The 26,141-nt window shown below is 49.2% G+C and overlaps 1 protein-coding gene across 4 annotated transcripts in view; it reads left to right on the top strand.

Annotated features, from left to right (window-relative positions):
• AGO2 (argonaute RISC catalytic component 2) overlaps positions 1-26,141 on the top strand; it is a 102,633-nt gene that overhangs the window by 45,776 nt on the left and 30,716 nt on the right. For 2 of the 4 annotated variants that reach the window (XM_040626154.1, XM_040626152.1), the window contains exons 1-2: positions 7,540-8,260; positions 23,041-23,161. In XM_040626154.1, coding sequence (XP_040482088.1) covers positions 7,872-8,260; positions 23,041-23,161 — 510 coding nt within the window. In that variant the 5' untranslated portion in view covers positions 7,540-7,871. Of the gene's footprint in view, positions 1-7,164; positions 8,261-23,040; positions 23,162-26,141 lie in introns of those variants that run through there. The other 2 variants (XM_040626155.1, XM_040626153.1) reach the window with 2 other exon arrangements.

Genomic DNA, 26,141 nt, shown 5'->3' with positions numbered 1-26,141 from the left:
TGCCGGGATGAAGGCCGCGGTTGAGGGGCAGGCAGGACAGGGAAGCAAGTGTGTGCTGCCCAGTGGCAGCTCTGCGGGCTCCGAATTTGCCCGCCACGCTTGGTGTGTGGGGCTGCATCCTGAGACAGAGCTGGGCCTTGAGCTCCTGTGTTTCTCGAGGAAGCCAGGACATCAAAAAGAAAAATCACAGAATGTCAGTATAAACAACCAGGGAAGGTGGTGGAGCCGGGGGGGGGGCTGAGAAGTGGGGAGCAGGACCTCATTCCTGTCGGGCCTGGCCTCCCGCCTGCGTATCTCCTGGGTTCTTTTGGTGCGTACTTGGATGGCTCCTGGCTAGGTGCTGAGGCCGACAGAGATGTGTCTTGGAAGGGCGCTCGTCGTGTGGTCACCTGGACACCCCGAAGTGACTGAAACAAAGCATGGTGGTTGATGGGGCCCAGGACACCCCAAGGCCTGGTTTGCTGTGTGGGGGATCAGGAGACACAGCTCCCAAGCTGAGCCTTGAAGTGATGGTGTGCCGGTGGCCAGGAGGCCTCTGACTTGTTGGGCAGGGGAACAGGGAGGGCGGAGATGATGGCTTGTGGCGGGTGGGCAGGGCAGGGCTCGGCAGCAGCACGGGGGGGGCACAGAAGGCGCTCGTCCTGCAGATTCTGAGGCCCAGAATCTGGGCTCAGGACCCCAGTCCTGTTCCTCTTTGTGCACACCTGCCTCTCTCAGACTGTGCTCCCCAGGGCAGGGTCTTTGCACAGCCTAGGCACTGCCTGCAGCCTGGGGTCAGATTTAGGAGATGAGTTGGTCAGCAAGTCAATTGTTCTAGAGGCTGGGAGCCTGGAGCCTGAGCCAGCGAGGGGTGATGATGGATCTGGGCGGCTGTGTTTTCAGTGTGCGGGCGGAAGGGTGGGCAAGGAGAGCACCAGGGAGAAGCAGAGATGGTGGGCGGCCACGGGCCACGTGGCTGGTGCTGCGGAGGGTGGTCCCCCTTGTGCACTGAGCCCTCCGGCTGGCCCCGTGCTTCCTCTCCAAGGGTGTAGGTAGAGCTGTTCCTGCGTGGGTCTTCAGCACAGCATTTAATTTTTAAAGCGAGAATTTGGAAACCGCTGAAATGCATCAGCGGGAGCTGGCTCAGTGAGTAATACGGTCATTAAAGATTCATTGTGGAGAATTGCATAATATAATGTTAAATGAAAGCAGCCAGGGATAAATCTGCATAATTGCGTGTCAGCGTGTGTGCACACATCGTGTGTTACGTGTGTATGTAGAAGAAGACTGACGCTTTAACAGGGATTATCTCTGGTGGCACTACAGGCAACTTTTATGTTCTTTGTATTTTTCTCCGTCTTCTGTAATAAGTGTGTGTTTTGAAATCAGAGAGAAGTCCACTCTATATGAAAGCAGTGCCCAGTCTGTGTCCGTTGTTGCAGGTAGGGAAACAAAACCCATGCATTCAGCGGGCTGTCACCCACAGACACCACTTTAGAAAGTGTTCCGTGATCTGTAGTTAAGTGAAGAAGGCAGGTGAGGAGTGGGGCATCCCCGGTGGCCCCTACCCACAAGCTCTCAGTTATCTGGTACGTCCTGGACGAGATAATATGCATGTGAGATTTTCCGGAAGGGAGCCGCCTTCCTCCTGTTGGAGGGGCTGTGCGTGAGGCTGCCTTCCGTTGTGGGGCCCCTGCTGGTGTAGCCGGCCCGTGTCTCCGTGCCCCTCACACCATCTCCCCCCGGGAACCTGTGCTCTGCTCCCACTGCAGCGTTCCTCCGTATAGCCAACAGGTCAGAATATCTCCTTGGATCCTTGGTTCCATGACCTCCCAGTGCCAGGTGGGAGAGAGGAAGGGTGATTGCGTGGGTTTAAGTTGTGGGTTTAAGCCTGAACCACAGGCTTCTCTGTAGGGTTAGGGCATTCCTCTCGCATGGGCCTGAAACTGTAAGATCTCCACGGTAGGCCCTGCCCTAGCCTGGCCCACCTGCAGCACGCCCAGACGTGCCCTGATGGCCATTCCCTTGCACCTGTTAGGTGCTAGGAGGTGCTGCCCCAAAAGCTTCCCTGGTCAGCTGTGAGCCCACAGCCTGCTGCTGTCCTCGGTCCTTCTTGGCCCTAGGCCTACCTACTGGGAGCACTTTGGTGGCCAAAGGCAAGGGAACTTCCCAGCATTGTTCCAATTGCTCCCTCGGGACCCACCTGAGACCTGGTGGCCCCAGGTTCTGTGTGCTGGCCTGCCTGTCTTTACAGGAGGGTGTAGGGTCTGTAGTCCTACACTGGAGGTAGGAAGTTGGAGATAAGCAAAAGCCCTGAGAGAAGGTTCTTAGGGTCGCTGTGGGCACTTTGTCATCATGCAGGACCGCGTCGATGAGCCGCTGCAGCCCCTCCTGCCCCCACCCAGGGCACCCACTTGTGTGAGAACCTCCGCAAGCCTTCACTCTTCTCTTCTGGTCACCCCACGTTCTTATCCTGCGTGCCCATCCCTTACTTAGGGGGAGGGCCGGGATGAGAGTCGCACCCTGGCAAGGGGGCTGCCAGGACATCACGCACGGGGCAGGTGTCACACAGCCTGCTCTGGGACCCTCCTCGGAAAAGTCAGTGACAATCTGAACCCCGTGGGGTGGATTTCTTGGGGAGGACCAGTGCTGTTCCGCAGAAGCCTTACTTAGACGCAATGACAGGCTCACTTTCCATGGCATCTGTTAAAAAAAACGCTGAAACTTCCTGGTTGCTGTGACCCAGTTACTCATACAGGAAGTCGATTACTCATTCACTACGTTTCCCTTTCACTGATTGAGATGTGGCTCTAAAAATGGAATTTTTAAGCACGTGTGCTGAGTTATCAGCGGCAGTTCCGCAAACAATCATTGCTTATGTTACCTGACACTGGCTTCGACGCTCGGGCTCCCCTGCCCTTGGAACTCGCTCCGGTCAGGAGTGCGGACTCATGGGTGCCTCGGTGGCACACAGAGGGGCCGGGCTGGCAGCAGCCTTGGACCAGCCATTTCCCTCCCCCAGCTGAGGTCGCTTCCAGCTGTGACCATCCAGTGTTCCTGGTTGAGAAAGGAGGGGTTGCCTTCCCCTTCCCTAGGGTTTAGTCCCCCAGGGCAGCGGTAGGACCAGCAGAGACAGAATGGGGCAATACACATCCCCACAGAGCTGTGAGCTGCGTGGCCAGGTGGGAAAGGTGGCAGGTGGCCTGGGCCCGGGGGCGGCGGGAGATACAGGCCTGGGCATCAGGCATAGTTTTCACAAGCAGGTGGAAGTTGCGTGTCTCAGTGAAGGATGGAGAAGATGGGAGCACCTGGAAGGTGGGCAGGATTGCCTGGCCTGGCACGGGCTGGCCGGTGGCCACAGCTGGAGAGGAGGTGGGGTCTTACTGCAGGGTAGGGCTTTGCGCGAGGTCCCCGCTGAGCAGCTCAGTGGCGTCTCTGTGGTGAAGTCTTCCCAGGTCCTCCTCCTCTTGCTGTTACTTATTCAGCAGATGTGGATGGCGCCATGGTGGAGGAGGCTTGGTCGAGAACCGCCCCCCCATCTCCGCAGCACAGCCTTGCCAAGCACCCTGCCTGGTGGGCGGTGGGCTCGAGATGTAGGGCCCTCCCTGCCTCCCCCTTTTCCTCCCCGGCGTTTCTGCATCAGACTCTGTGTTCCTCCTGCAGCACGGGTGAGGGGAAATGGGCCGCGGGAAGGGTGCGCATGGGAAGTTGCTCTCTAGGCGATGCTGGAATTAATTTTCAGAGTCGTCTGTGTTAACCGTGAAGAAGGTGTGTGTGCTGTTCAGCATTTGGTTTTCATCTCAGAACATTGTCTACCTGTTGGGGCCAAGAGCTAACAGTCCCGTGACAGTGGCCGTCCCCCCGCACGCATTCTGTCCCTTTCTCACGCGCACGTGCACTTGGTGTGCACCTTCGCCGGTACTGGATACTCTCCGGTGCTCGGTTCACGAGTCCTGCTTGTCTTGGCAGTTTGCACTTGGGATCGACTCCCTGTGAAGGATAAAAATGAGTCCAGGATCTCTCTGAGGGCTGAGGCTGGACGGGAGTCTTTATCCTCTTCGGTAAGAGAGTTTCTTTCCCCAGGGCATAAAACTGCTGGGAACTCTCCCTGCTCTGCTTGGAAAACTGTTAGAGCTTTAACTTGCGATTGTATATTCCACACACCTTCCCACAAGCTGTCAGTATTTTCATTATTAAAAACTAGAAGCAAGGAAGAAATATCTTTTTTTTTTTTTTTAAAGATTTTATTTACTTATTTGACAGAGATAGAGACAGCCAGGGAGAGAGGGAACACAAGCAGGGGGAGTGGGAGAGGAAGAAGCAGGCTCACAACGGATGAGCCCGATGTGGGGCTCGATCCGACAACGCTGGGATCACGCCCTGAGCCGAAGGCAGACGCTTAACCGCTGTGCCACCCAGGCGCCCCAAGGAAGAAATATCTTGTGAAGTCACCTATTTCGTGAATATATTACCATTGTGTTTTCTCATTGCTTTTATTAATACAGGTTAGTTATTTAAGCCGTGGACAATTACCCTTGTTTTCCATGGCAAATTTTCTAGAAGTGAGCGGTATCATGGAGACAGGAGAAATGGGCTCAACCAGAGAAGTGGACCTCAGGCGTGTCTGTGCCAGTGGTTAGATTTTAGGAAGGTAAACTCATCCGCATCTAGCTAGGGACAGATGGCTGCTGATGGGCGGGAGGAAGCCTTGGTTCAGAAATGGGCATCCCGGCTCGCAGCTCCTGCCTGAGCCTTGGACGACTTCACTTTTCGAAGGCAACACCTTGGCTCCGTAGCTGTGATGCACGGTTAAGAAACATGTGAAAAGCGCTTTGTAAACTGGAAAGCCCTTACTCAGCGTGGGTAGTGCTCTGGTTCCTGAAATGGACCGTGTCTCTGTGGCTGGACGTTTCCTGGGGCACAGTTGTAACTTCTGTGGATCAACTGTGTTTCTGTATTCAGAAGATTCCTCTTCCTGGTTAAGCTTCTGCCTGAGAGCAGGGACCACATGCTTGTGGGCACTCCTCGGGGAGCGAGCCGAGCTGGACAGTGGAGTCCACTCCTGGGCTTGGTCAGGATCTCTAGTGCAAAGGATCCCGTGTGACCTGCGCTTACGAGGAGTAAACACGCCTAATCCATTCGATGACGTGCACTCGGACTGTTCTGGGAGGAGACACCTGAGCTGCCTGAGAACACTGTTTATTTTTGTCTCCTTGGTCCTGAACATTACCCGGCACATACGGGGCACTCGAGTGTGCTTGTTGAAGGAGAGGTGTGTCGTGAGTCTGTAAATATGGCATCTGCAGTCATAGTAGCTCAGTGAGATGGACCTGAGGGCTTCCAGATGGTACAGTTCAGTGAGATTAATAATCTTTAAAGCATGTTCATTTTCTCATAGAAAGAAAACAAAACAAAAAAGTAACTGAAGGACTCTGACTTTTTCTAGGTCAGAAATGCAGTAAAAACAGCTTAAATTATTTTTAGTAGCATACTTTTGTTTCCAGTAAATGTCAGTAGGGATTGCAGTACATGGGATCTTTTTTTTTTTAAGTGAGGAGGATTTAAAAAAAAAAAAAAAAAACATGAGCAAAAATTAAGAGAATTCTGTTATTGGAAAAACATTCAGTCGTTTTTTTTTTCCAAAGCCACAGTATGAACTTCACTAGAATTAGTGAAAATTTGCGTGGGGGTGAATTTTCTTTCTACCGTCTATGGGGGGGGGGGGATACATCCTTGATTAAATAATGATTTAACTAGGAATGCAGGCAGGCCACCACGTTGGTCATGAGCAAAAATTAAGAGAATTCTGTTATTGGAAAAACATTCAGTCGTTTTTTTTTTCCAAAGCCACAGTATGAACTTCACTAGAATTAGTGAAAATTTGCGTGGGGGTGAATTTTCTTTCTACCGTCTATGGGGGGGGGGATACATCCTTGATTAAATAATGATTTAACTAGGAATGCAGGCAGGCCACCACGTTGGTGATTTGGGCCTCTTTAATTACGTATGAATCATACCCCTCGGTCTTGTCTCCTCTTCTGATAAATAGCACTGTCCCATCTTCCCGGTCTCTCATACACACAGAAAGAACAGCAGTGTAGACAGTACACATGTAACCAGTGAGTCACCACAGGGCACACAGCGCACACATGTAACTGGTGAGTCACTACACGGCACACAGCACACACGTAACCAGTGAGTCACTACAGCGCACACGTAACCAGTGAGTCACCACAGGGCACACAGCGCACACATGTAACTGGTGAGTCACTACACGGCACACAGCACACGCATAACCAGTTAGTCACGGCAGTGCACACAGTGCACACGTAACCACTGAGTCACTACAGTGCACACATAACCAGTGAGTCACCACAGGGCACGCAGCGCACACGTAACCGGTGAGAGTCACTACACGGCACACAGCACACGCATAACCAGTTAGTCACGGCAGTGCACACAGTGCACACGTAACCACTGAGTCACTACAGTGCACACATAACCAGTGAGTCACCACAGGGCACGCAGCGCACACGTAACCGGTGAGTCACCACAGGGCACGCAGCGCACACGTAACCGGTGAGTCACCACAGGGCACGCAGCGCACACGTAACCGGTGAGTCACCACAGGGCACGCAGCGCACACGTAACCAGTACGTCACTGCTGCGCATTTGAAGTCAAGGATTGGCTTGGTGTTGCGGTACCTCCTTTGTGGAAATGTGTTATTGGTCTGTTGCAGAGAAGGGGGCGAGTTGTGGTTTCCAAGGCGGGAGAGATTGCGCGGATAGTTGAGTGCTTGTGTTGACCTGAGGTCAGCTGTGTGAAGCCCCTGGAACGGGCTGGAGTGTAGGAAGTGTGCTCAGGGTGAGGTGTGGCGAGGTGCGTGCATGAGCGTTGGTGTCGGGAAGGCTTGGGTTTCTTGACTCTTGAGGTTGCTAACATCTTCCTTCCTGACTTCGGCGGTTCATTGTAAAGGACTCTTTCTCAGTGACTTCGGCAGCCTTTGCTTACGTGTCTGAGCCTCAGCTTCCACAGTTATAAATGGAAAGACGTTGACCAGATGCTCCTGGGCTCTTCTTGGCATCAGGTGGTCTTAGTTAGACTCTAGGGCAGGCAGACCTTCCTCAAGTTGCTCAGGTCCAGCTGAGGAGACAACCAAATGGGGTTATAGCAAAGCGTAGCAAATTTGTCCTGGAAATGTGAGTAAAACGAGCTAGAGACAGAAGTAAGGGGCTGTGACAAGTGGAGGCTGGTCCTCAGGGTCGAGGAGGTCTTGGAGTGGTGGAAGACGAGGCTGAGGCCAGATCGTGCATGCGTGGGGGCTGATCGTTGGAGCCAGGTGGCAGGCAGCCACGGAGGTACGCGGACAGGGTGAGATCAGACACTCTGACGTGGAGTGTAGAAAGTGGGTCGGCGCGGGTGGGGGTGCCTGGAAGTCGAGACCCCATTAGGAGGCTTCCCTGGCTGCCTGTGCAGGATGAAATGGGGACCCGAGCCGGGGTGGAGAAGGATGGATAGGAAAGAATGAAATCGAGAGGAAGCTGGTAAAATGAGGAGGACCGTTGTGCCTTTGGCTGTGAGGATTGTGTGGCAAGGGTCTTGAGAGTGGCGAGACCACGGCCTCAGGGATGGAGGCATGCCCTGGGGGGGAGGCAGTTTAATTGGGGATGCAGTTTCAACTGTCTGTGAGTCTGTATCACAGATGAAGGGGGCTGGGTAGAGAGTCCAGCACTTGCGGGATCTGGGCAGAGCAAGGAAAGGACCGAGGAAGGAACAGTTTGAAAAAGGAGGGCATGGTGCTATGTCACATGCCCCCGAGGGACAGAGGGTCCCTTGAGCCTGGCAACTGGGGGGTCTCTGTGACCACGCAGAACTGGAGAGGGGCAGGGGCATGAGATTCAGGTTTTCCATGGAAACGTGTGAGCACAGGGAGCAGGAGGGAAGGAGTGTGTCAGGGGTGGCATGTGACAGCGAGGGTCCACGGGAGCTGGGAAGGGCTGGTTGCACACCAGAGGAGGCACACGAGTGTGAACTAGGAAAGCCGCTGTTTCCCTGTGTAACGGGCGTTCTCTTGGCCGTTCCAGTGCTCGCACCCCCAGCGCCGCCACCACCACCCATCCAAGGATATGCCTTCAAGCCTCCGCCTAGACCCGACTTCGGGACCTCTGGGAGAACAATCAAGTTACAGGCCAACTTCTTTGAAATGGACATTCCAAAAATTGACATCTATCATTATGAATTGGATATCAAGCCAGAGAAATGCCCACGGAGAGTTAACAGGTATTCTTTCGTTTCATCCTTTATTGATCTTGATTGATTTACGTGGATAATCTATGCACACAAACCCACCGTCTTAAACTAATCAGCCCTTCCATTCCCAGCAGGTCCTTCCCTGGGAGGTTTCTGTTGTGGTTACTTTTTGAAAAACGTTTTGCGTATTCCGTTGTATCTTGATACGGTTGTTAAGTGTATAGCCTCGTGAGTTTTGACACATACGCATGCATGCCCCTCAGCTTACAGCGTTGCCTCATGCCCCTCCGTCAGTCCCAGCCCCAGCCCTGAGGCCAGTGCTCTGATCTGTGTCACCCTGGATTTGTTCGCTGCTGGGGGGTAGGTGGGGACGGGACACAGAGAAGTCGTGTAGCCTGTGAGATTGTCTTCCCCCACCTGCTCCTTCGACTCGGCATGATGGTTTGAGATTGACTGGTATCGTTGTGTGTATTAATAGCTTTTTATTTTTATTGCTGAGGAATATTTCATGATATGAATATTTCATAATTTATTCATATGCTTTTGGATGCTTGGGCTGTCTAGGCTTTGCCATCATGAACAAAGCTGCCATGACATTGTTGTTCAAGTGTTTTTTGCGGACATACATTTTCATTTCTCTTAGATACAAACTCAGGAGTGAAATTGCTGGATCATAGGGGAGGTATAGGTTTCGCTGCATGAGAAACCGCCAGGTAGTTGTCCAGAGTGGTCGCCGTGAGGGGTGAGGTCCTTCCCAGCATGTGGGAGGGTCAGCCTTGGTGATTTTTGCTGTTTCAGTGGTTTCTCTTTGTGGTTTTAATTTTCATGTCCTGATAGCTAGCAAGTTGAGCACCTTTTCCTGTGCTTATATCTGTAATTCTGTTATATTTACACGTCACGTAGTATCATGACACATAGTATTAGTTTTTTTTAAAGATTATTATTTATTTATTTATTTGAGAGAGAGAGAGAGGGAACCTGAGCAGGGGAGGGGGGGCAGAGGGACAAGCAGACTCCCTGCCGAGCAGGGAGCCTGATGCGAGATTCAATCCCAGGACCCTGGGATCATGACTTGAGCTGGAGGCAGATGCTTAACCGACTGAGCTGCCCAGGCGCCCCTCACATGAAGTATCTGTCTAAGCCTCTTCCCTGTCTAAGCCTCTTCCCTGTCTCTTTGTTACTGATTTGTAGGAGTTTGTAATATATTTGAGGTGCAAGTCTATATTTGGGATGTCTTCACCTGGTTTGAGGCCTGCCATTTCACTTTCTAAGTGGTGTCTCTTAATGAGCAGATTTTTATAGTTTTGTTGACATGCAATCTATAAAGTTTTGAAAATGGTTATTGTGTGTTCTCTCCAGGAAATCTTTGTCTGTCTGAAGGGTACAAGGTATTTTTTTAAGCAGAATTACAGTTAGGGCCTATACACATATTTTCTTAAAGATTTTATTTATTTGAGAGAGAGAGAGCGCGAGTGTGTGGAGGTAGGAGGGGGCAGAGACAGAATCTCAAGCAGACTCTGAGTTGAGCTCAGGGCCTGACACGGAGCTGGATCTCGATATGTGAGATCATGACCTGGGCCGAAACCAAGAGTTTGTGGCTTAACCGACTGAGCCATCCAGGTGCTCCGGGCCTATGTATTGATCTAGCCCTGTGATCCATCTTGGATTAGTGTTTGTGTGTGCTAGGAGATAAGGGTCTGTTGAGAAGACTTTTCTTTCCCCATTGACTTACCCGTGCACCTTTGGGGGCAGGGGTGAATCAGTTGATTTTCATTGCTACCGGAAAGTGCCCTGGAATGTTTTATTGCAGTGGTTTTGAAACTACAGATGAGTTTGGGGAAAGTGGATGCTGTTGAATCTTCTGGTCCAAACATATAGCTGCTCTCTCCATTGATTAGGTCTGCTTTAATTTCTTGCAGAACTTACTATATTTTTCAACATATAGAGGTCTTTCATTTTATTTACTCTTAAGTGTGTTATGTTCTTTGGTGTTATTATAAATCGTATTTTAAAATTTCATTGGGAGGGAAAATTTTCAGGAGGGAGTGACTGCTAACGAGCATGGAGTTTCTTTTTGGAGTGACTGTGGTGCTCTAGGGGGACAACCCTGTGATTATACTAAAACCATTTCGTTGTGCACTTGAAAGATGTTAAAGAGTTTTTCATTATTTTTTAACAAAGATTGTTTTATTTCTTTCCAGATTCTAACACATTTTATTTATTTTTTACTTGCTTCATTGCAGTGGCTAAGAAATCCAGTATAAATAACGTTGAATATATGTGGTGAAAACAGACATCCTTGCCTTGTTTCCGCTCTTACGGGGGAATCATTCATTCCTTCACCTATAAAATATTCTATTAGTTGTAGGATTTTCCTGGAGACCCTTTATCAGGCTGAGGGGATTCTGAGCCAAAACCAAAAGTTGGATGATCAACCAGCTGAACCACCCAGGCGCCCCTTCCTACCTCCTGTTAGTGAGATGTGTTCCATTGATTTTATGTTAAATTAGCTGGAATTTCTGAGCGGCGTCATGTATTATTTTACCCACATCTTTAGTCATGATCGGTTATTTTTATATATTGCCGGATTTAATTTGTTAGCATTTTGTTGTCAATTTTTGTGTCTCTACTCCTGAGAGCCATTGATCTGTACTTCTCTTCTTAGGTTTTGATAGCAGGGGTGTGTGACCTGGTCACGCGTGCTGGCGGTGCTCCTTCCTCCTCCAGATTCTGAGAGAGGAAAGTAGGAGATGCGTGACTGAATTTGTCATTGAAATCACTTGGACCCGGAGTTTTCTTCATACCATTTAATTGCTCTAACACATATCGGCCTGTTCAGAATGTTCTGTCTCTTTTTGTGTCAGTTTGATAGTTTGCATCTTTCAAGGAGTCCGGTTCATCTGAGTCGTTGAGCGGACGGGCCAGAAACTGTTCGTAATGCCCCTTTACTGCCTGTGGGACCTGTAGTGCGAGCCCAGCTTGTGTCTTCTCTCTGCCTTGATCAGCCTTGCTAGGGGTTGGTCAGTTACATTCTTCCTTTCATAGAAACAGCTTTTTACTTTGTTGATTTTTCTCTTTTGTTCATTCCCCCCATGCGTTTTCTTTTCTCTGATCTTTATTACCCTATTCATTTTGAGGTTAGATCATCAAATTTAAACCTTCCTTCTTTTCTAGTCCATTTGTTGAAGGCTGTAGATTTCCCTCTGCTGGTTTTAGCTACAGCCCACAAGTTCTGATACATTTTAATTTTCATTCAAAATATTTTCTCATTTTCCTTGTGAATTCTTCTTTAATCCATGGTTTTTTTTTTTTTTTTGTTTTTTTTTTTTGTTTTTTTTTTTTTGGTTTGTTTTTGGAAGTGCGTTCAAATTTTAACTCTTTGGGGATTTTCTTTTTGATATCCTCTCGTCATTGATTGCTAATTTAATTCCTTTATGTTTAGAGAACATACTCTGTAAGATTTCAGTCTTTTGAAATTTATTGGAACTTATTTTATGGCTAAGCATGTGATTTATCTTGTTTTTTTAAATCTGTTCAGACACTTGAAGAGAGTGTATCCTGGGTTTGGTGGACGTGGGGGTTCCGAAGAGTGGGTGGGGTTGGTTGATAGATTGTTTTAACCCTTTACACCCATTCTCATTGTTTCTGTCCTGCCGTGATGTGGGTTTGTCTGTTTCTCCCTTCAGTACTGTTTTTATTTTATGTGTTTCAAAGCTCTGTTACTAGATATACACCTTTATAATTCTTTGTCTTCTATGACGAATTGACCCCTTTATCACTAGGAAGTGTTCTCCATGTTTTGTAACTCTTCTTGTTTAAAAAGCCTTTTCTGGGGGCGCCTGGGTGGCTCAGTCGTTAAGTGTCTGCCTTCGGCACAGGTCATGATCCCAGGGTCCTGGGATCGAGCCCCACATCGGGCTCCCTGCTCAGTGGGATGCCTGCTTCTCCCTCTCCCACTCCCCCTGCTTGTGTTCCCTCTCTCGCTGGCTGTCTCTCTCTGTCAAATAAGTAAATAAAATCTTTAAAAAAATAAAATAAAAAATAAAAAGCCTTTTCTGCAGATTATTAATACAGTCTCAGCCATTCTTAAGCTTACTGTTTAGCTGGTGTATATCTTTGTACGTACTTGTACTGTCAGCCTGTGTGTGTGTCCCTCGTAGATATCGTATCACAGGGACTTACTTTATTTCTGGATTTTAATGTGTATGTTCGATTTGCTTAAATATTTTATAAATTTAAATTTAATTATCTGTGGTTGAAGTCTACCATCTTGCTGTTTTTTAAAATTCCTGTATCTGTTTTTTATTCGTGTTTCTCTTTTCCCTTCTCCTTTTGGGCTCTCAGATGTTCTTTATTCCATTTATTCCCTCTGCTAGTTTGTAACTTTACCTCTTTTTGCTTTTTAAGTGACTGCTTTACGGACTTCAGTGTGCAGCTGTGACTTAGCACAGTTAATACTGGACCTTCATATAAAATATAAGAGTTTTATAGTAGTGTAATTCCGTTTACCCACCTGTCCTTTTACTATTATTCGTGTGTTTCACTTACATATACATTATAAATTCCATGGTACAATGCTGTTACTTTAAAGAAATTAAGAAAATGGTCTGTTTCCCCAGATATGAACCATTCCTAGTTCCCTGCTGACGTGTATTTTCACCTGGCATCATTTCCTTTCAGCCTGAAGAATATCCTTTAGCCGTTCTCGTTGTGCAAGTCTGCCCATTATGATTTCTTCTAGCACCTTTTTGAAATCTACAAATGTGTTTATTTCCTTCTTATTTTTGAGAGAGATTTTTGCTGGATGTAGAATTCTAAATTTACGTTTTTCCCTCAACACCTTAAAGTCGTCATCATATCACCTTTGAGTCATCATTTCTGATGAATGTTCAGTTTATTTTCTTATTGTACTTCACCTGTATGTAATTTATCATTTTTCCTCTGAATATTTTCTGTTTTAATTTTGCTTTTCAGCAGTTTGACTCTGACGTGCCTAAGTGTGATTTTCTTTGTATTTTTCCTTCTCCGTGTTCATTAGAGTTTTTCTGGATTTGTATGCTGATTATCTTTCATGACATTTGGGTGAGATGCTGGCTATCATTTCTTAAAATATTTTTTCTGCCCCATTTTCTCCTCTATGTTAGAGTTTGCAATTATGTGTATGTTAGGTCATTTTTATATTGTCTTCAGGTCGTCGAGCCTGTGATTTTTAAAAGTGTCTTTTCCCCTCCCTTTTTTTGGTTTGGATAATCCGTATTGATTCGTCTTCAAGATTGCTTTATCCCCTCCACTTTTTGTTGTTGTCGTTGTACCCAGTCTTCTGTGGTAATCGTCTAATAATTGTTTTTCATTCAGATACTGTACTTTTCAGTTGTAGATTTTGCATTTGGTTCTTTTTCATAGTTTACATTTTCTGCTGAGACTCCCCATCTGTTTGCTCATTGTTCCCATATTTTTCTTAATGACCTTTAATGTACTTAGAGCAATAGCATATGTCTTATAGCAGTCCTTGTCTGCTAATTACCACATGTGGCTCATTTCGGGATCTGTTTCTATCAACAGGTTTTTCCTTAGGTTACTAATATCACCCTTTTGGCTTATTTACACACGTAGTAAATTTTTGTTGTTGAACATTATGTATGTTACATTGAGGGAGTCTGGCTTTTGCTGTGTTCTCTGGTACCTTGCCCCACAAATTCCTACCTCTTCTGCAGACCCATACCATACTCTGCTCACTATCTCCTCAGTGCGACGAGACTGCTGCCCTCTGGTGCTCCTCCCCCTGCCCCCCGTGTTGTGGTTTGGAAACTGCTCCCCAGCAGAGCAGATGCACGGCTTACCTCATGTGTTTCCCTTGCCTCAATAATCATAGGCTTAAGCTGCCTGTTTTTCAATGCCAAAAATAGCTGTCTCATATTTTCTCTAGTTTTGTAGTTAAGGTGAAAGGATAAGTCCAATACTAATTACTTTGTCGTGGTCCGAAACAGAATTCTCAGTTGCAGTTTGAGAACTCAGATTGGTTGCCCAGTTTGTGCTGGTGCCTTATGAAGTGCTCTTTGCTGTAATATTTTTTTTCCCGATTACAGTCTTCTTAAGAGAAAGAATGTTTGGGGATTCAGTTCCCTTATTTATAAAACTAAACTGTTGGACTGGGTATTTACCCCAAAGATACAGATGTGGGGAAACAAAAGGGCACCTGCACCCCAATGTTCATAGCAGCAACGTCCACATTAGCCAAACTGTGGAAGGAACCGAGATGTCCTTCCGCAGATGAAGATAAAGATGTGGTTCATATATACAATGGACATTACTTAGCCATCAGAATGGATGAAATCTTAGATGTACATCGACGTGGATGGAACTGGAGGGTAATACACTAAGTGAAATAAGTCAGTCAAAGAAAGACAATTATATGGTTTCACTCACGCGTGTAACATAAGAAGCAGCACAGAGGATCATGGGGGAAGGGAGGGAAAACTGATTGGAAAGAAATCAGAGAGGGAGACAAACCATGAGAAACGCTTGACTCTGGGAAGCAAACTGAGGGTTGCAGAAGGGGAGGTGGATGGGGGGATGGGGTGACTGGGGGATGGGCATTAAGGAGGGCACGTGATGTGATGAGCGCTGGGTGTTATACACAACTAATGAATCATTGAACACTACATCTGAAACTAATGAATGTACTATCTGTTGGCTAATTGAATTTAAAATTTAAAAAGCTTCTATCTTAAAAAAAAAAAAACTAAACAATTGGATTTGCTCAGTGTGACCAATATACACTGGTCCAGGCTCTTTATTTTTATTTTTTTTAAGTAGGCTCCATGCCCAGTGTAGGGCTTGAACTCATAACGCTGAGATTGAGAGTGGAATGCTCTAGCAACTGAGCCAGCCCAGCATCCCAGTCCAGGCTCTTTAGTGGGTGATTTGGTATAAATAGTAAAATAAAAATAGTATATGCCCTTTGATCCATGAGTTCTTCGCATGAGAACCTTTAAAATATGTGCTTACTAAAAACATGTGTTTCTGAAGAAAAACTTTGGGCACAACTGGTTTCAACAGCTTTCCTGACGGACGGTCTTCCATTCTTAAACGCTTTGAGACTGTCTGTGAATGGCCGTGTCTGTTGCTGCGTTTTCCTGAGGCAAACACTGTGTGGGTCTGTGATTTAAATACACTCTTAGAGGTGGGGCAAGGGCCCGGAGAAGCACGCACATTTTCTGGGTTTTTTATTGGTATGATGGGCTCTTACTACGCCATCACCCCGTTGTACAAGATAGTTTGTTGTTGTTGGTGGTGGTGGTGGTGATGGTGGTGGTTTTTTTCCCACCAGGAAGGAAACATGACTAAGGCTTTGTCATCTGGCAACAGAAAAAGGCTGCTGGTGATTCAAATTTGATGTCTTTACCTGACTGTATTGCCACATCCTTGTTGTAGTTACATCTACAAGGTTCTAAAGTTACCCAATGTTTGGAAATTCCCTCAAGTCAAACAGAAAGTAATAAAGATGGGGTTTGAGCTGCATTTTTGTGGCCAAGGCCAGCCCACTTACTAGCATGCCGTGCTTCTCCTCTGGGTTTTGAGTCAACCTGAGAATTGCAGCCTTGTTAAATGTGTGAGCCTTCGGGATTCTTTCTTTTACTATTACTCCTGATGGACTTTGGCTAAGGTCCAATCTCAAAATTGTTACCCATCAAAATAGCATAGAAAAATGTTGGAAGTAAAGTTTTCCTGTTGCCAAAACCCACATGCTGCACTTCCGCTTCATCCCTCCCTCTTGCAACTTTGCTAGCATCACGGCCAGCTACATGTATGAGCCCTCCACTCAGGAGGTGGTAGTGTGCCGCTGGGGGTGCAGTGTGGGCAAGAGAGACATGGTCCGTGGCCCTAGTGGGGAAGAGCATCCAGCTAGTAACTGCTGATACTCGGAGTCTGTGCTGCTGGAGGGAGGCTCCGGGTAGGACAGGAAGACAGAAGAAGAGCACAGAGCTCATGGTGTGCTCTGTCCCCTGGGAGTGACCAGCAAGACAGTCCTTAACACCCCATCTCTTCACCTGGCTCTCCTTCCACACTACAGTCTCTGTTACAGCAAGGACAGTGTCTTAATTCTGAGTTCCCACAATCTGGTGCAGTGCACACGGTAGATGTTTAATGAGTGTAACCCTGAAGCCTTGTGCAAAGCCATCCATGTACTATATGATGCGTCACTGTGAGCCCTCGCCTAGTGTGCCCTCGATCTGGCCATACCATCCATCATTGTTCACCGAATGGCTGCTGGAGGAGGGCTTCAGTATAAGGCAAGGTACCTCTCCTACTTCCACTATCATTGTGGCTACGGAGATGGTCCCACAGGGTAGCCAGAGCACAGTGCTGGTCCAGGTTGTGTGGGCCTTGCCACCAGCCCTAGGAAACCGTTGCAGTGGGTCAAAAGTAGCAGCACTCTGCTCAGAGCACAGGATGGCCTACAAAAAGAAGGCATGCTCCTTGCTTTCGACGGTCCTGCGCTGCTTGTTCCTCTCGAGCTCTGTCAAGTGGTCCTAGGAGAACACTGCAGAAGTGACGGCTCTGTGTCCTGGGAGTGGGTGGGGGTGGGGGTGGCAGGAGGGTGGGAAGTACGGTGGCCGGGCTGTGTTTGCAGCCTGCTGTTTGCTTTGGGTGCTGCCCACTGGAGGGATTGTCCATTGGTCAAGACTTTTTAGAACAGTACATATGTTAAAATTAAAGTAGTATGTATGTCCTTTACTTCTAAGTATTTATCCCAAAGAGAGACGTACAAGGATGTCTAATACTATGATGGAAAAAAAAGAGAAACCATCCTTGAGTCAGTCAGTAGGGATGGTTGAGTAACCTTCTGTGCGGTGCGGTGCGGTGCGGGGCGGCTGTGGACAACAACGAGCCGGAGCTTTGCAGCGTGCACATCAAGCCTGGAAACAGGCAACTAGGTCATAAGTGGTTTGTTAATATGAGTTATGGTACATGATACAATAATATCTCTTCTTTCTAGACTTGATGACCACTTTGTATCTAGTGACAAGGGAAGGTCTCAAAGACACCTAGAGGGAAAACAGCAAGGTCCAAAACCATGGGTTTGATGCCATACATTTGAAAAAGAATGATACACTGTATTGCTTTTTATGTACCTACATATTTTTGTAAATGCATAGTTTTGAAAATGATCAAATCGCTTCTGAGAAGAGGATTGAGATGAGGACGTGGTCTAGGCAGACTTGTCAGCATTACCTGTATTTGAAGTTGACAGTGAAGATGTGGTAATGTAAGACCCGTGTAGTTAGGAATTAAGAAATGACTGCATATTTATTTAGAGGGAGAGAGTGAGCATGCGGACGTGAGCGGGGAGGGGCAGGGGGAGAGGCAGAGAGAGAATCTTAAGCAGGCTCCCCACTGAGTGAGGGGCTCGATCCCACCACCCTGATCATGACTTGAGCCGAAATCAGGAGTCGGATGCTTAACCAACTGAGCCACCCAGGCTCCCCAAGACTGCATTTTTTTTTTTTAAAGAGAAAACTTGCCCAGAATTGTGGCAAAAGGGCCAACGAAGCAAATAGGGGGCATGCCGGCCTGTTTGGATCAGCCGCATGTCTCGCTTACCACCGGAGTGTGTCTTGCCGCTGCCGCTCAGTAGCACGTGGCCGCGGGTCTCCGCGTCCTCAGGCATAAACGGAGATGACGGCGCCCCCCTGCGGCTGCTGAGCGCCGAGGGCGTTGTCGTGTGACGTGGCCGGCAGCCGTGTTCTTGTGGGGTCTGCAGAGTGAGCACAGAGTCTTTGGGGGCCGTCGCCTTTCGAGTGAAGTCAGGAGCGTATCCGGAGTTGTATGTGGGGTGAAGCTGTTTGTCCAGGATCAAACACAGTCAGAAGGAAGAACAAAACACAGGGACCCAGCAGGTCACACGTCCCCAGGGAGTTCCTCTCAGAAGTCTGCCAGCAGTTGCTAAGGAGCAGCTGGTCAGGTCCAGTCCCTAGGGGGCTAGTGTGTCGTGGGTGCGGGCCTTCCCCGCAGGAGCAGAGGTGGTCCTGGACGGGGACCACGGTGCGGTGCACACGGTGTGAATGTGCCTCATGCCGCCGAGCCACATGCGGAACAGTGATGGAAATGGCAGGTTGCTTTTTGGTTTGTTTTTGGTTTTTTTGTTTTTTGTTTTTTTGTGGGCAGCAAAGCAAAGTTTATTGAGCTCCCCAAGAGGGAGGAGACCCGAGAGGGTTGCCCTGAAATGGCAAGTTTTATGTTACTTTATTACCACCATTAAAACAGAGAGAGACCAAGAAACAGGAAGGAAGGAAGGTCAGTGAGTCACTGGCCAGTCATGGGGAGCTGGTCAGTGTTCGTGACGGGAAGGGGCCGCCGTGTTTTACAGTTAGTGGGCACCTGTCCTAGAAGTTAAGTGGTGTGGTCCCTCTTTATGTTTTGCACAAGATTGTGCACGGTGACAGCACCTTCCTTGCCGTGAGCGTCAGCCACGGAGGCATGGGAGCAGAACACGGCTGATGACTGGTGTCTTCTCTCGGTCCGTGTGGTGGCCAGGGTTCTAGATGACAGGTCACCCGAGCAGGGCTACTTTGTAGTACATCGGGGTGACTCCTTCCTGGAAGGAGTGAACGGCTTCCTTCCTCCACCGAAATGCACCGAGCCCCAGCTGTGTGCCGCATTCTGCCAGGGGCTGGCAGTTCCTGAGCGCGTAGGCTGTGGCTCCTGTTTGGTACGTGAGTGGAACTGTCATGCCAACCGTTGGATTCAACTTAGGGTAGGAAGCGTTCATGGAGACGAGTGGCGTGGCCTCCAGCTCAGTGCTGCGAATACTGGATACCAGTCCCTTCCCTCCTTGCATGAAACCAGGCTTCCTGGGTTTCTTTGACCTGCCCACCAGCTCCTCTCCTGCCTCACCACCCACCTGAGAGCGCGAACAAATGAATGAATGAGTGGGTGAGTGAGTGAGTAAAAAAACAAATAAAGACTTCGTACTGGGGGGAAATGTGTGCGTTTGTTCGTGGCATATCCGTGATGCGCTGGGCCCTGGGATTACACAGATACGAAGGCAAGGACTCTGAGCTTTTCTGCAGGTTCGTCTGGGTTTTCAACAAATACAGCCCTAATGTCCACAGTGGTGGTAGTTTTTCCTCTTTACGATCCTTCTCCCGTTCTTACCCTTCTGTGTGCCCGTGGTCTGCAGCCCAGCTTGGGACGCGAGCAGCAAAAGCAGCATCTTCGTTTTATTGTGAATCTCGGAGGGAGAGCTCGACCAGATAAAGGACATGTCCATCTGGTCCTAGTTTGCTAACTTAAGAAAAAGAAAAATGTGAACGGTGTTGAATTTTAGTAAATGCTTTTTCCTACATCTTTGAGATAATCATAATTAAAATTTTTTTCTACATATGATTTTTAAAGTATAAATCAAATTTATTGAGATATAATCACAACAAAATGCATCCATTTTTAGTTTATAGTTAACGAGCTTAAAAAAAAATGTGTATGCACATGTAACAAGCACCTCAGTGAAGGTGTGGAACATTCTGACTCCCGCAAGCTCTTTCCTGCCCCTTTGCAGCTAGTTCCCCGTGCCCTGTCCAGAGCTGCCACTCAGGTGCCTTCTGTTAAGGATTCATGTTTGCCTTTGAGAGAGTCTCCCACAAATGGAATCCTCCATGTGGCCCGTTCTGTGGCGGCCTCCTTCCTGAGATGCAGCCACCGTGTTGCACGTCCTAGCAGTCCACACGTGGAATAAGTGTCCCATTGTAAACTTGTGCCCTAATTGGTCTGTTCACCAGTTGACGGACATATGAGTTGTTTCCAGGTTGGGACTGTTACGGATGTTTGCATACAAGTGTTGGTGTAGTTCTGTGTTTTCATTTCTCTTCTGTAACTATTGGGTATTACCAGATGGCGTGGTGAATACACACTGACCTTTATAAGAGACGGCCAGCTTCTCCCCCGTAGAATGGCTGTACTGTTGTCCTTCACAGCAGCACCCTGTGATCCCTTGTGCCCCCTGGCCTTCACCGACCTGGTCTGGTCAGTCCTCGTGATGTCAGCCAGAGCTGGCGGGTGCATGCTGGGGTCTCCTCGTAGTTTTGTGAGCATTTTCCTAATGACCAAGGAGGAGTGTCTTTCCACGTGCTTATTGGCCATTCCTGTAGCTTCTTTTCCAGTGTGTCTGTTCTTATCCTTTTCCCGTTGTTTAAAGTTTACGTGTGTGTCTTACTCAGTTACGAGAATTTTTAAAACATATCATGCGTGCCTGTCCTCTGTCAGACATGTATGTGTGTTTCTCGAAGATTGACTCCCAGTGTCTTGTCTTTTCCTTTTTGTAACTGTAGCTTTTAAAGAGTAAAAGTTTTAATTTTGATGATGTGTTTGAATTTTTATTTATTTATTTATTTTGCAGTTCATACTGTTTGTGTTCTAAGAAATCTTTGTCTGTCCTGAGGGTCATTAAAGATTTTTCTCCTGTGCTCTCTTCCAGCAGTGTTGCAGCTGTGGATTTTACGTGACGTCTGTAATATGTTCTGTGCCGGTTACTTTTGTCACGTTAAGTCCAACCTTCCATTGCTCGTATCCGCCCAGCGTTTGGACACGGTGTCAGTTTTCCTGAGTTGCTGGGCTCAGTTTGTTAATACAGTGGACCCTTGAACAACACGGCTTGAACTGCGCATGTCCGCTTTTATGTGGATTTTTTTCAATGAATACAGTACTGAGAGTCAATGTATTTTCTTTTCCCTGTGATTTTCTTCATAACGTTTTCTTTTCTCCAGCTTGCTTTATTGTAAGAATACAGTGTACGATACGTACAGTACACAGAATGCGTGCTGATGGCCTCCGATGCCGGTGTCGGTCAGTAGTGGGCTACTAGTAGTTAAGGTTTGGGAGGATCAGAAGTTCTGTGCGGGGGTTGGTGCCCCCACCCTTGCACCGTCCCAGGACCAGCTGTGCTTTCCTCACCCGTGTCTGTAAGGGAGACCAGCCCATGCTCCTCTACTCCGTCCAGAATAAATTTGCTCAGTTGGATGATTCGCTGTTCGGCTGTGGCCAGAACTCTCCAGTAGAGCTGTCTGGAGCTTGAGTGGACAGTGACGTCTTGACCAAGAAGATGGGATCTTTGAAGCTTGGAGAGCAGTGGTCTAGAGACAGCCGCTCTCCGATGGTGGCCCAGAGCAGTGTGTGGAGACGCCAAAGAGACCGCACCGTGGCCGCTGGTCAGGGACGGCAGAGCCGGAGGTTGGAGCCACCCCGGCTGCCGTTGGGTCTTCACCTGCCCGGGCTGTGGTCCCCACGTGGCGGCAGAGGCCTGATGCGTTCTTGGTGGAGCCGTCAGAGAAGATGATGCCCAGAGGATCTCTTAGGCAGTGGGTGTTTGGGCAGGATCGGCTGCACGCCTGCAACTCCTCTGGCGTGACTAGTACAGTTGAAGGTCGACTGGGCAAAGCTGGTTTGAATACGGAAAGACTTTGTAGGCCAGCTGTCCTCATATTCTGGCAAAGGAATGGAATGAGTTCTTGCTTCCTGCAGGATCACCAAAGCTCTACCCCAGAGCAAGAGCCTTAGAATGAAGCTGAGCTCAGATCTCCCCTGCTGGGGTCAGTCTCTCAGATGTCCTGTCCCTCCCCTCGCCCCACTTGCTCTGCTGCCGGAGTGCATCTCCCTCGCTCCCACATCCCATGAGCTGCTGACAGTGACTGAGATTGGGAGCCTGTCCCAGTCCCTTCGCTATCCATCCTTTGCATTTTTCCCTCACTGGGGACCTTTGGCGGGCCAGGCAGGTGTCATAGTCTTTCCTGTCTGTATTTTATGAGGCATTGTGTGTAAGAAGAGTCAAGTATTTGGGGAGCTAAATCAGAATGCCTCAAAGCCACCCCAAAATGCTGACAGGTGCCAACTGGGGCTGTCTTGGAGCAAACCTGCAGAGAGGGTGGGGGGGGTGGGCATCGCTTTTCCCTGAGCCTTGCGCCAGCGGGATAGTTGACCTGTCTCTGGCCATTCAGAATGTGTGTCTGCACACCTCTCTGCTGAGCTGTGGACAGGCAGGCACAGTGGGTGGGGGAGGGCACAGGTCTAGTCTGCTTATGGAACCCTGCAACAGAACGGTTTCTGTGTGTTCATTGGCGTTCTGCTGCTGTGATGCCCGGGGAACACGGAGTACCAGCATCAGAGTGCCTGTCATAACAAAGGTCCTGTTCCGTGCTCATGGCCCTGGAGGTCATCTGAGCGTCCCGGCTGGGTCAGGCTGCCCCTGGGCTTTGAGTCGGCGTTAGGGTTCTGGAGCTCAGACTGAAGGGGCAACAGCACCCAGGGTGCATGCTTACAGCAGATCACAGCAGCACAAGAGGCCAAGCCAGTCACACAGAGCCCAGGAAAGCCTGGGCATGGGTCACATCTTCGGACTTTACAGTGACCAGAGCAAGGCCACAGCTGAGCCAGCACCCAGTGTCGACCAGGGAGGGGTGGTATCTGCTCTGCTGAGAGGTCCCGCAGAGTCACCCGGCAGGGCGCATGGCATCCCATCTCCAGCTTTGGGAACAGGGACCCCAGGAAGTCCTGGGTGCGTGTGCTGTCCGCTGGATGTAGTCTGCACGGCGCCCGGCGTGGGGGGAGCTCTCCCGTGTCCGACTGACTGACTGAGCAAGCGTCAGCCCACTGAATGTTCTGGTTTGAGTCCTTATAGATGAACACTGAAAGTTGTCTCACTGAGAGGAGCCATAGGTTTTCCAAAATTGCTCATAAACCGGTGTTAGAAGAATGTTGTCCTTGCGTGTCATTTCTCTGATTTTATTGACATTTTGCTTGAATTCTGTCCTTTTCAGGGAAATAGTGGAACATATGGTCCAGCACTTTAAAACACAGATCTTTGGGGATCGGAAACCAGTGTTTGATGGAAGAAAGAATCTCTACACAGCGATGCCCCTTCCGATCGGGAGGGATAAGGTAAGGGTTGCGTTTGGATCAGACGATGTGCAATGAAGTGAAATTCAAACGTGTTGGCACAAAGTAAATCACCTGGGACGAAAGAGCGGCCGGTTGCTGTGTGCGCCATCCTGAGATCCGTAGAAACTACTTTCCACGTGTTGTGCTCTCCTGCGTTGGGGCGGGGCGTTGGCCAGGTTCAGAGACAGACAGAGCTGCTCGGAACTACACGCATGTGCTGCACACGCAGGGCACCCGTGCCGCACACCGCCGTCAGACCAGAGCCCAGGTCACGCGGTAGGACGGTAAAGACCTATGGAGGAGCACGTTTGCAGGGCTGGGATGTGTGTGATGGTGGCCGTGCAATCCAGCAGAGGTCCAGCCGGAGCCGGTGTTCCCATGAATGGTCATCACTGATCCATTAACCACTGCAGATAGTGCTTGTATTAAAATGTCGCCTTTTCTTACTGTTTTTGTCATCGTGGCTTTAGAGGAATACAAGTTCTGCCTAAGAAGTTGTCACTTGGCACATCTTCCAACAAATGAGCTGATCCAGGGTGGTAATGGGTATTGTTTATTAACAGGAGAAGAGCAAAACTCAACTCAGAAATAATCTTCACACAGACTTTAAAAACAAAAAACACAGCAGAGAAACAAGTAACTTAACTGTCCCAGTGAGAGCAGGGAGTTGATGCCCTTTGAGAGCGACCTACCCAATTAACTTCTTAAGCCCCTGGGTCCCTCGGAAGGAGTGTAGCTCGGTGCTCACAGTCTCACACTGCTGGCCGGCAAGATGCAGACCCTCCTTGGCCTTTAAATATTTTGCTTTTCCGTTTTTTGATAATCTTAACATGACTAAGCTCCTTGCACTCGTCTGAATCGCCAGGAGACTGGGTGGTTTGGGCGCCTTGTGGTGCCGCTCGGACTTGGCGGTGCTCTGATAATGGTCGAGTACGTTACGGCCGAGGAAGGCCGCGCGGCGATAAGGGCTCCTTACCAGCTGGTCTCCGGGGATCCCGAGATAACAGTGGTGCACGGCCGGGCTGGGCGGGGGGTGACTGACACCGGCATTCTGAATTGCAGGAAGTCCCGGGACCCCATGCCTGTCCACTGAGTTGGGATCATGCCTTGCAAAGAAACACGCTGGTGCATTTGAAATTTATTATGAAGTTTTTAATTTGCACATTTGTTTTTGTTTAAAGTTGTATAAGAAAAAAAAGCATAAGGAGTTTATTCACAGTTTATCTGTACACAGTTATAATTAGATGCTAGGTGGGGCATAGGAACATTTTTCCTTCAGAAGGGATGGGGGAGTTGATACAGTGTTCACATTTGAAACTTGTTCTTGTAGAAGTTAACCAGGCTCTGGGGTAAACAGAGACCTGGTTCAGGTCCTCGTGTTGCCCTCTCCTGTGGTGGGACCTTGGGTAAGAAGCCGTCTTAAAGCCCCCAGGGCCGCACCTGTGAAAGGGGGAGGTATGCAGAAGCCGCCTCCCAAGGTTCTTTGAAAACTGAATGAATCCACCCCCTGGGAGAGCATCTCCACCAGTGATGAGCTGCCTGTGCTCCTGATGCAGGTTCTGAGGGGGGGGGGTCTGCATTTCTAAAAAGCAGCTCCCAGGTGGTGCCCATGCTACTGGTCCCAGATCATGCTTCGCGTCATCAGGGTTTCAAGTACTTAATTACGACGCGCCTAGCGGAGACTGCGGGGTTTGTGGTTAGTGGTCTAAGAGGTGGGGGTGTGCCCTCCGTGCTCTCAGGTTTCACCCCACCCTCTTGTGCCTTCTGTGTGTGAGCATGGAGAGCCTGCCCCCGGCCACTGCTTCCCGTCACGTCTAAGCTTCTGTGCAACAGTTGTGATATGGAGACGCTGATCTCTTCTGTTTAAAGGCTGATAGAACATGACCCCTTTTCTCCCAGATAGTCACCTCTTGTAGCAAATCGTCCCTTGTTGTTTTCTTTTATTCTTTTTTTTTGTGAAGTACTTTCCTTTGAGTGGTGGGCACTTCTGTAGTCAGAGTCCTCCACCTGTGTCTGCTGGAGGCTCCCCCAGGTCTGCACACAAAACGTGGTCCGTGGCCTGTGGCCCTTACTCAAGGAAGGCAGCGCTTGTCATTTACCCTTTCTCCTGCTAAGTAGCCCACGCACCCTAATTCCAGTTGGGCTGGGAGACGCTGCGGCCCAGGCCAGGCCCTCACGTTTCAGAATGGAGACTGAAGAAGTTGTAGGAGTTGATCACCATTTTGGGTTTAACTCCCAGCCCCTCTTTGCAGTAACATAATGTGATTTGCGAGGTCAGAATGTATGTTGTTGGTTGTTCCTGGCAGTGGGGTCCAGCCTGGGGCCCCGCTTTGGGTCTCAGCTTCTTGTAGCTACAGTCTCTCTCTGTTTATTCAGCGAAGGCATGACACGTCAGGCCAGGGCACAGCTCAAATGGGTAAGACACCCGCGTGGAAGGGAGGGCATGCCTGCACGAAACACACGTCTTGGCTCTCCCGCCTGGACAGCTCTGTGCCCCTCATCCAGCCGGGGCCGCGAGCGCAAACCCGCCAACTGCTGACTTGAGCTAAAACGTGTTGGGGGCTCTGGGCAGGGCAGAGAGGCTTTTGCGCTGGCTCCGAGGGTCGGAGGTTTGAGGGCAGGCAGGAGGGGAAGGGCAGGGAGCCATCCGTCTGGTCCCTTCCTTGGGCAACATCCAGGTAAAGGGTCTACTCGGCCTTGTCTGCTCTTCGGGGCGATTCTGCTGCCTCTCAGGGCTGAGGGTCCCTCCAGTAAAGCCACAGCATTTGTCAAAGTGCCTGAACCCCGCTGGCCCGGGCCGGAGGTGCTTGGCCTCAGGGCTGAGGGTCCCTCCAGTAAAGCCACAGCATTTGTCAAAGTGCCTGAACCCCGCTGGCCCGGGCCGGAGGTGCTTGGCAGGTGTGGCTTACACCTGGCCGAGCAGCCAGCGTGCTGTGCCTGTGGGTCCCACTGAGGAGGGTGACTCAGGCCCCACATCCCT

This window comes from Ursus maritimus, unplaced genomic scaffold (assembly GCF_017311325.1).
Source record: "Ursus maritimus isolate PB19 unplaced genomic scaffold, ASM1731132v1 scaffold_9, whole genome shotgun sequence".
NCBI lineage: Eukaryota > Metazoa > Chordata > Mammalia > Carnivora > Ursidae > Ursus > Ursus maritimus.
The sequence above is the reverse complement of the archived record's forward strand: the minus strand, read 5'-3'. Positions and strand labels throughout refer to the sequence as shown.